At 58.1% G+C, this 10,379-nt stretch overlaps 1 protein-coding gene across 1 annotated transcript; it reads right to left on the reverse strand.

Annotated features, from left to right (window-relative positions):
• Positions 1–3,499: 3,499 nt before the first annotated feature.
• LRRC10B (leucine rich repeat containing 10B) lies at positions 3,500–6,087 on the reverse strand. The gene has a single exon (XM_039860134.1). The coding sequence runs from the start codon at positions 5,910–5,912 to the stop codon at positions 5,034–5,036; it is 879 nt and encodes a 292-aa protein (XP_039716068.1). The 5' UTR covers positions 5,913–6,087; the 3' UTR covers positions 3,500–5,033.
• Positions 6,088–10,379: the final 4,292 nt, after the last annotated feature.

The following is a 10,379-nucleotide window of genomic DNA, read 5'->3' on the forward strand; positions in this document are numbered from 1 at the left end:
GCCTTGGCTGTTTCCTCCGTGGGCCCCAGCCCTCCCTCGCCCCCCAGGGGAAGAGGCATTGGTTGAGGGGGATGGGTAGCCTGGGGCTGAGTCTCCCCTCAACTTCTCACCTTGGAGATCTGTCTTCACTGGTGACGAGGCCCTTCTAGCCCGTCTTCAGATCTAGAATGTCAATCTAGCAGCTGCCCAGAGGGCGAGGGAGCAGCTACTCCTCGCAGATTGGGCCTGAAGCAAGGCTTGTTGGGAGTGGAGTCTTCCTGAGGTCTGAGGGGTACCTCTGTAGCTCACCCACTCCAACATCCCCTCCCTCGGTGCCCAGGGGACCCTCACTACCATCCGAAGCAGGTCAGACAAATCAAAGGGAGACCCTCCACCTTCCCACCACCGCCTGAACCCTGGCTGGGCCACTGCGGGTTCAAGTCAGCGTTTTGCCCGCTTCCTGGTCCCTGTGGAGCTCCAGCTCTGTGGGCTGAAGCCGTGGCATCTCTCCACCCTTTTCAGGTTGAATCCTTTAGGATTAGAAAAGTCTCTCCAACTCTAAAAAAGCCCATAGCCAGACCCAGCCTGAGGGAACTGTGCCCCAGCGCTCGCTTCTCCAGCCACTGTGGCCCCAGGAAAACTATTTCCTTCTTCCGTCTCGGTCTCTCAGACCTCAAGGGAGCAATAACCAACCGTTCCAGCCCCTTTCCCTTTCCTCCCCGCCCCCACACAACCGCCAGGGGAAGGACTACTAGTTCTCAGAGTACCTCAGAAGGAAGGTGCTACCTCTGTGTTAGGCACAAAGGCAACGAGCCCCCTCCACCCTTGTCACGTGTCCACCTGCTGGCTCCTGCCCCACTCCAGAGCGAAGGGGGCCATCATGCTTTCTGCTCCCCAGCACCTGGCTGGCAGCTGCTTCCTTGAGGTGCACTAAGCACCCCCACCTGAAGCTGCCTGTCCTCTCCCTTCCTGCCCCATCAATTTTCTGACAACCTGGTTTAAACGTAGGATTAAAAGGCGGTTATCTCTTTTGTCCTCTGATCTCTGTCCCAGGGATTGGAGAGAGTCCTAGCGTCAGGTAAGTAGCCTCAAGAGCGCCCCTTGCCGGAACCTCTGTTCAGACTTTCTCTGGGAAAATGGCTCTGGAAAACTGGGCCTGAAAGCAGGGACAGCTCGGCCCCCGCAGAGGTGACGGCCGTGGGCTCGGGGCCTCCTCCTGAACTTTTTGCCTCATTCTCCTGCCTTTGCTTCACTGGGTCTCTCTTCATCCACGACTATACTGAGAGATTCGCCTCTCCCTCCCTGTGCCTGGGACCACAGTCTATGGTGTTCTTTCTCCTGCAAGTCCCTCCTGGCTTCCACAGCTTTCTGTAAGGCCGTCCTGGACTACATCCGGCTCTCCTCCCCTCCCCCACAGAGACAGCCAGAAGGACAACGCTCGAACATGCTGTACGCCCCAGCCCGTGGCTCCCCTGACCATCTGTGCCCCTCGAAGGTGCCCTGTTCCCTGTGTTTGTGTCCTGTGTGTATGTTTTGTGTCTCGTTTAGATTGTGAGCCCCCCTGGGCAGGGCCCCCTGTCTGAATACATGTTCTGTGTGGCACACCTGGGTGTGCTAATAAATGTCCATCCTCGGAACAAGAGCGCCCGGGTGTCTTAAGGAAGCTTCGAGACAGATGGCTAAGCAAGCCCATGTGGTGGCTTTGGAGGCAGAGAGGTGCATCTGGACAAGGGCCCCAGTCCCCAAGCCACCCCGTTCTGCTTTCCCAAGACCCCAAGGGCGGGCAGGAAGAGTGGGATGGCGGTAATAAAGCTAAGAAAAGATCCGAGCCCTCCCCGCATCTTGGCTGCTCTGCGGGCCAAGGGTTCTGGCCATTGGAGGCTCCAGGAGGGAGGAAGAACAGGTACGGCTGCCACCCACTTTACACCCAGACCTGACCGCCAGCCAAGGACAGAGGGGGCCTCCCGCAGTGTGGATCGAGCCCTGGGTTAGGAACCCTAATATCCATTTATGGGCAAGTCACTCCCTCCCTGGGTCTGTTTCTTGCGCTGCCACCTCCTCTGCCTTTGTCCTCCTGGTCCCCACTGCCTGCCTGCCCGCTCCGATCTGCTGACTCCCTGGGCCTCTGCCCTGCCTGCCTGGCACAAACGCAGCTCTGCCAGGGCTCTCCTGCCCGGCCACCCCATGGCCCACACACCGCTCGCTGCCCCCACACTACTCAGGGAACTGCAGACCTGGCGTTGTTACAAGTGTCCCTCCAAAATCGTCTCCCCTTCTCCCTGCTGCCCTGAGGCCAAGTGAGAAGTCACCGGCAGTTAGGTGGGGGGCGGGCTAGGACTCGGTATACAGTATTCTCTTAGCACCGAGGGGAGCTGTGATGCCCAGCTGTCCCTGGCAACAACTCCCTTCGTACCCTGGTCACCCCCATTTCTGCATGGAGGCAGAGCCCCTCAACAGTGCTCCCAAGCCAGGCATCAGCACCCACTCTAAGCAAACTCTCTAACTTCTCAGAAGGAACTGACGGTGGAGAGCAAGAGAGTAGTGAAGCTGAGGACCGGGCCTCAGGATGGCCCCGGGGACGCATCACGGGCAAACGCAACAGGGGAAGAGGGTCAGGGAAGTGGACCAGAGAGAGGAAGGATAGTGCCCGCAGTTATGACTCCAGGGTGACCATGGCTCCCCACACCCCCATGCCTTACATCTCAGATTTGCATGAAGGGAAAGTAGAGAAACATCAGGTTGCATAGAGTCCTGAGTTGTAGCATTGGATCTAGATAAACCCAGCTCCTCATGTGCAGAGGGAGAAACTGAGGCCCAAGAGGCCATGACTTACTCAAGGTCACTCAGTCAAAAACAGAACTGGGACTGGAACCCATGCTTTCTGATTCCAGGACTGGTGATCGTTCTCCCGTGCCATGACTTGCGTCATGGGGTCAGAGGACAGTCTCTGGTCTGCTGCCACGCCCACACCACCTGAGCGACCTGAGATCTCAGTTCCTTACCCCAAGTTCCCAGAACCGGGAAGGCCCACTGCCCCCGATGGAGCCGCGACAGGGGGAGCACGGGCACCTAAGGAGCCTTAGGAGACACAAAGTCTGCAGCAGCCCCAGACCCCTCTTCCTCCTCAAAAAGGAGGCAGCCTCCAATCTTTCCCACACACCGGCTCTTTCTGCCCATTCGAAGCGTTCACTCTCGTTTACGGGCTGACGGCTCCAGACCATTCCTGGCCTCCTCCTAACCCAGGCTCAGCCCGGTTGCCAGCAGAGCTGCTGGGCCAGGCCTGACCTTTGGGCCTTGAATGACATCAGTCCTGTTGCCATGGTGACGGTGGCCTGGCAGCATCTTCTCATGGGAGATAGGCCTCTAGGCTTGAGGCTTTACAATTTTCCTCCTTTCTTTAAATCTTCAAGATTTTTTTTCCTGAACAATGAGAGGAGAAAGTAACACCGTAACTGAATAAAAAGAGACTAAGAGGGAGAGACAGAGGAAAAGAGAGGGAGATGGAAGGAGAAAAGAGGAGTCACAGAGGGAAGGTTGGGGGTCAGCACCGGTGAAGAAATAGAGAAAGGTCAGCCCGGCTTGAGGGAGATTCAAAAACATATTAAGGGCCTGGGATCTGAGAATTCAGCTGGTGAAGACCGAAGGGTGGAGGGTGATGCAAGGGGCTGGGATGCAGAGGGTAAGATAAGATACTCCAAGACCTGAAACCAGCCTTCGGCAGCCAAAGCCATTCGTGTCCGAGGAAAAGTGCTTGTTCCCCAGACAGAGCACAGTTGGCTGGACCCGGCTAAAGCAGAGCTGGGGAACATGGACAGAGGGCAGTGCCAGAAGGAGCCCAGGGTCCCCACAGCAATGGGACCCAGTGCTCCCAGGGCTTATAAATAAACAGGCATGTGGGAAATGCACATTCTTTCTCCAAGAAATGTATTTTATGTTTACAGCCAGTTTTTTTTTTCTTCTTCCTAAAGAAAACACTACCATGTGGGGCCCCTGGCCCTGACGGTGTCCCTGAGTGTCCCCGGCCCTGGCCCCGTCCTCCCATTATTGCTTGGGTGGGAAAGATCCGGCCCTGGGAATTGCAGAGCGAGACTCCACTCCTCACCCCCTTGAGGCTGTCCCTGGTGACGGAGTAGAGGCACACAGTGCTCGTCCCATGCCCCACGCCGTGCCAGCCACACTGACTGTGCCCATTTAAGGGCATGGGGAGTGCAGGCAATGGGAGAGGCACCGAGACAGCCTCCCAGGGCAGAGAGCCCCTCTCTTCTGTGCAGGAGGCCTAGAGGCGCAGTGGCTTCTTTTCAAAATTGACAGCTGGAAGGTTCAGGCTGTGGAGAAAGAAGGCAGAGCTCTTTTCCCAGCATATTTCTAGGCACAAGCTGGAAGGAGAGGACTGAATAAAAGACAGAGGTGGAGACCCTGCCTCCTGAGTGCCCCTTCCCCATACAAATTTTGGGGGGCCTGGGGAGGGAGGTATGTACGATGAGCCCCAAAGGAGGGGCAAGGGCAGCTGCGGTGTTAGGGCCCCAGTCCCAGTTTCCAACTTCGGTCCTGGGCCCCAGTCCCTCCAGACCCCTGGGCCAAGCCGTCCTCCAAGGGCGGGCAGTCCTGCCTTGCACAGGCATGCGGTCCACCCGGAGGTAGCGGCTCCTGCACCAGAAAGGGTAAGTCTAGGAGATCCAAATTCCAGGAGGAGAAAGGGACGGTGGTGGGCACCCTGGGCATCCAGACTCAGCTCAGGTGACGATTCCGCAGAGGGTGCTGACCCTGGTTCCAGGTAGAAGCTGGAGCCTCTAGAGTGTTGTCAGTGACGCCATCAGGGACAAAACAAAAATACAAGGGACTGGATGGAGCCCAGACTTCTTGGTCTGACCACTGCCCAGAGACCAGCCAGAAGGCAGTCTCCTTACTACCCAGGAGTGTCTGAAGATGGCCTCCAGGCCTGCCTGTCCCCGGCAGCTCACCCAAAGTGGCCCCTCCTCTGCCCACCGCTCTCACGGACCTTCCCAGAGCCCCTCCTCCCAGAGAAGCCCAAGACCATCACCCAGAACACAGGCTCAGGTGCCCAGTCCTGGAGCGGCTTCCAGGGCGCGGAGGTTGCTCCCAGAAGGCCCCAGAACCCTGGAGCCACCGCCCCCTATAAGCAGGTCTTCTTCCTCCTCATCTTCAAAGGCTGGCACAGGGCGCCGGGGTGGCGGCCGGGGGATGGGCTCGTCGCGCTCCGCCATGCGCTCGACGGCGCCCTCGCCTACGAGGAAGACGGTGTCCGCGACGCGCGGGGGCCCAGTGACCGGGTTGTGATCGTAGGAGAAGACGCGCAGGGCGCGCAGGGGATGCAGGTCCGGGAAGCCGCCCAGGCGGTTACGGTCCAGGTCGAGGATGTGCAGGCGACCCATGCGCAGCAGCGCGGGCGGGAACTCCTCGAAACGGTTGCCGTAGAGCCAGAGGCCGCGCAGGCCCGTCATGCGTGGCAGGTCGGCGGGCAGCGCGCGCAGCCGGTTGTCGCCCATCTGTAGCGACTGCAGCGCCACCAGGCGCAGCAGCGGCCGCGGGAAGCGCCGCAGGAAGTTGCCCTCGATCCAGAGGCAGCGCAGGCTCTGCAGCTGCGCGAAGTCGTTGGGCAGCGCCAGCAGCCGATTGCCGCCCAGGTAGAGGCGCGTGAGGCGCGGCAGGCGGCACAGGCCGTCGGGCAGGCGCTCGAGTTTGTTGAAGTCCAGAGCCAGGATGCGCAGCTCGCGCAGCTCCTCGATCTCCTCGGGCAGCTCACGCAGCCCCGTGCCGCTCACGTACAGCTTCTCCAGGCGGCCGAGCGCGCACACCGCGCTGGGCAGCCGCCGCAGCCGCCTCCCGCTCAGCTCCAGCTGCTGCTCGCCGTGGCGCAGCTGCTCCTCCGCGTCCGAAGGCAGCTCGTCCAGCGTGGACTCGGCGATGCCCATAGTCACGTGCCCCGGCCGGGGCCGCCGCCGCCGCCGCCCGGCATCGCTCCGTCCTGGCGGTGCCCGGGTCTCCCCGACGGGACCGAGGCCGCGCCGGCTCCGGGGCCCCCCGCCCCGGCCTGCCCCTGCGCGGGGAGGGGGGCCGTGCGGAGCCGGGAGGAGGCGCCCGCTTGGGGGCCCGCCGCCGCGCGCCGCTCTCCGCCGCCCGCCCTCCGGCCTCCCCCCGCTGCCTCCGCTGGTGGCGGACTGGCTGGGTTTCGCGCTGACTCGCAGCTAAGCGACCCGTCGCCCTGGCAACCCCCGACGCGCGAGCTGCTGCCAATGAGGCGGAGGGAGGGCGGGGCCGGGCGGGGCCAAGGTGCTACTCGAGCGCCGGGTCCCCGCGCCCCGGCAGGTCCCCCGCCGGCCCACCCACCCTCCCCCGAACCAGCGCGAGCCAAGGGAAGCCAAGGCCCGCGCCTCGCCAGCCTGGCGCTGTGCCAGCACAGACCCGACGTCCGACGCTGTCCACACTTCCAGTCACAGCGAACCGTTCGGCGCGCGGTCCTGTGCTCCCAGAGCGGCCAGTCCAAGAAGGGACCGAGGACGGAGAAAACGTGGGCGCGCGACCCGCGACTCTGGACACGCGGTTCTCGAGGAGGGACTGAGGGTTGCGGTCACTGTTAGCCACTTAGGTCCAGCGGCATACGACCAATCTCCCCGCTATAGTCACTTCGGGATGGTAACTCGGAACAGGGTTACTTTCTGGCTCTTTTCAGGGTGAGTCACATCGGAGGATTTTCGGAGAATTGGGGCTTGGCTCCGCCCCCTCCCTGCCCCGGACACCCTCATTGCCCAACAAGTTCCTCGTTAGGGCTCTCTCACCCTTCTCTCCTCCCACCTTCCTCTAGCTATACTCAAAGGCTGCGGCGGACAGAGGACACGTGAGCGCCTATGAGTGCCACCAACGATGACCACTTTCATTCTGTGACTCTTCCGGTTGCGCATGTTCCCACCAACAGCCCAGCCTTCTACCCTGCCATTCAGAGCCCTCCTGCCAAAGCTCCTGGCAGAAACACTGGCTCCCATTTATTGCTCGCCTGCTGCGTGCCCAGCACTACTGAGAGCATTGCATCGAACACTTGCGACGTACCTATGGGTAGGTACCCTCATTATCCCAGTTTTAAAGATGGGGAAATGGAGGCTCTGAGAGGTTTGACTTGAGCTGGGTGACTTGCCCAAGGTCAGCCCGCTGGCTGGTGAGTGGCTAGGATTTGAAACCAGACAGTGTGACTCTCCATCCTGTGCTCTTAACTGTACCACACCAGTAAGTGGAAATGATGATGACTCCGCCTCTGGCAGTGACTTTTCTCACACAGGAGCCTCTAACTCTCATGCCAGAACTACAAGGAAAGCATTATCGTTCCCATGTGAAAGATGACAAAAGTGGCCCCAGAGGGATTAGGTACTTGCTTACGGTTGCATAGTGAGTAGAAGTTACAGCCAGGGAGGCGGGTCTGCAGGCTCCATGCCTCCTCTGTCCTGCGTGTGACCATATAATTGGCTGAAGGGACCTCCCGGCAGCCTTTGATCCACTCCCACTCCCATCCCCACTGCAGGTGGAGAGGGAGGTAGCTCAAGCCCAGAGAGCAATGGCCAGTGCAAGTCAGGATAAGAACCACACTTCCTGTAATATAAGCTCCACAGAGCAGGCGAGTTTGTTTCCCCTGCCTGCACAGAGTCTGGCACATTGGAAGTGTTCAATGAAAATTTTTAACGTTTAAAAAATGGAGGCAAACTTCACATACAGTGAAATACATAGATCGTAAGTGTACAGTTTAATGACTTTTGACAGGTGTGAACACCCACGTAATTTTTCCATCACTTAGAGTTCCCTCGTGCCTCTTCCAGCCAATTCCCACCTCCCAGCGGCAACGAAGATCCTGACCTCTATCATCACAGATCAGTTTTACATGTTCTTGAATTTCATATAGATGAAATTATTCAGCGTGTACTTTTTCTGCTCCTGGCTTCTTTTGCTCAGATACTCCATATATGTGTGTGGGGTAAAGGAACCACAGGGCAGAATAATAACAGTTGTAATCGGGCAAGGGGTGTCCTGGGCTGAACAGGTGACAGGGAACACAGACGCAGGTATTGCTCTGAGCCAGGAACCACCCACACACCCCTGTCCTGGGATGGAGACTGAAAAGAATGAGGTAGGGGACCCAAGAAGAGAGTAGATAGAGCCCAAACACCAGACCAGGGGGGCTTCGAGCTCCTTCCAGACCTCATGTAAGCCCGAATCCAACGCTCTCCCTTCTAGTCGTTTGGGAGAACTTGGAAGAAATGATACCTCAGACACCAGAAAGCTGAGGAAAACCCATCCAGGCTGACAATATAAGGGTAAGCACCCACCCCCGCTGCTGCCCTTCAAGCAGTTCCCCCAAAGGGAACATTCTCTGTGAGGAGGAAGCCCAGCCAGCTGCCCCCACCACCACCACCACCACCACATGCTCAGAGCTGGCACTCTAGCACCAGGCAGCTCTCTTGGGCTTTGCCTGCTTGGGCAGGAGTCACATGTGCCCCTGAAACTCCAACACCAGCCTGACAGAGCTTCCTGGGTTCAAGGGCACAGGGGACCAGCCTTCTCCTTTCTCTGAGTCTTTCTCTTGCTCTAGGTAGATGCTGTACCTTCGCCTCCCACCAGGTCCCTCTCAGTGGGGGCAGGTAAAATGTGCTGGCGTTCCGGGCCCACGCAGGCTGGCAGCGGGCAATCATGTTGATGAATCACGCTGGCACTGCGGGCTCCCAGTCCTTGTTGAGGCGTCACTAATGAATTAGCTTCACCCCCAGCACGGGGCCTCTCAGCCTTTCTCTACTCCCCATGAAGGCAGGAAACCGAGACTTGGGAAGGGGGAGCAGGGGAAGAGAAGGGGGCTTGACAGCTCCGGGAATGGGCGTGGACACCAGCCATCCTTCCTGCCCGGACGCATGCTGGAAAAATGCCCGAAGTCCAGGTTTCTCAGGCGCCCAGAAACGGCCTCTCCGTTCCTAACCATAAGCTACCTGCCCACCTCCGAATCCATATTTTTTAAAGAAATTTTTGACATACAGGAAAGTACAAAGCTTTCTGTGATAAACACCCCTGTGCTCGGTATCCAGCATTGATGACTGCTGACATTTTGTCACATTTGCTTTAAATCCACTTTCTTTTACATAAAAGAAAGAAAACAGCGCGTATAATATAGAAGTCTCCTTTGTCTCCCCTCCTGTGTTCCTACAGTCCCCCCACCACCACTCCCACCCGCCACTCTCACCATGCTGACCCTGCCAGGGTCCCCTCTGGTTCCCACTCCCCTCTGTGGGGCCAGGACCACTGTGGCTGCTGACACTTGAATAAGATCACGGAATGTTAGCATCACAGGTCCTTAGATATCAAGGATTTGAGCCTATTGGAGCCAACCGTGAAATGTCAGAACAGGGAGGGTGGTTAGCTCCTCTGGGAGATCACAGACTCTGTTAAATGTCTACCGGAAGCTAAGGACCCTCATCCCAGAAAAACACATGGAGGCAGTAACTCACCCAATGAGGTGCACACTTCCCATGGGTTCACGGTCTCCCCGGGGTCCAGTCCAACTTCCTCATCTGGCAAAAAAAAAAAAAAAAAGGAAAGTGACGATGTCTTTCATGCCATGACCCACTCCCTTTACCTGTACTTCCAGAACTCAAGTCCTCACCTTCATTCAGGTATTCATTCGATAAGCATGAAGCCCCTACTTATATGCCTAGGTGGTGGGGATCACTGTGAATGTGAACATAGCGATAGACCCCTGAGCCCCTGCCTTTGTGAGGCCTGCATTCCTGTGAGTGGAGAAAATCAACAAAAGGCGTTTCACAGTGTGTCAGGCGACGGTCAGGCTGTGGAGGAAATCAAGCCAGCAAGAGCGAGAAGTCTGAGGACCCCGCCCGAAACAGAGTGGCCGGAGAGGCCTCGTTGACAGGATGGCCTTTGAACAAAGGTGGTAAGGAGGAGAGGAAGCAGCCACGCACACAGATGTCTGGGGCACATGCGTTCCGAAAGTGGGGGTGGCAGTGCGGGAACCTTGGGGCGGGAGTGTGCCTGGGTGTCTTGGAGCGGCAAGGAGCTGCGTGGCAGAGAGAGATCAGAGACAGAAAGTGAGGAGGGGGTGGGCTACCCAGGGCCCCCTGCCTTTGTAAAGGCTTTGGCTTCGACCGAGGGTGAGAGATGCTTGGGGGAATTTGAACAGAAGAATGACAATCTCACACGCATTTTAAGAGGATCTCTTTGTGGCTACAGCCGTAAGGAAGGCGTGCGTGCGTGCGTTGGCGGAAGGAGTGTGTACGACTCGTACCTCTCTCATCTTGGTCCTCTTCCACACAATAATGATGATTATTTACTGAGCACCTACAGGTTATCTAATTCAGCGGTCCCCAACCTTTTTAGCACCAGGAACCGGGGCTCCT

Source organism: Pteropus medius, unplaced genomic scaffold, assembly GCF_902729225.1.
Source record: "Pteropus medius unplaced genomic scaffold, Ma_sr-lr_union100, whole genome shotgun sequence".
Classification (NCBI taxonomy): domain Eukaryota; kingdom Metazoa; phylum Chordata; class Mammalia; order Chiroptera; family Pteropodidae; genus Pteropus; species Pteropus medius.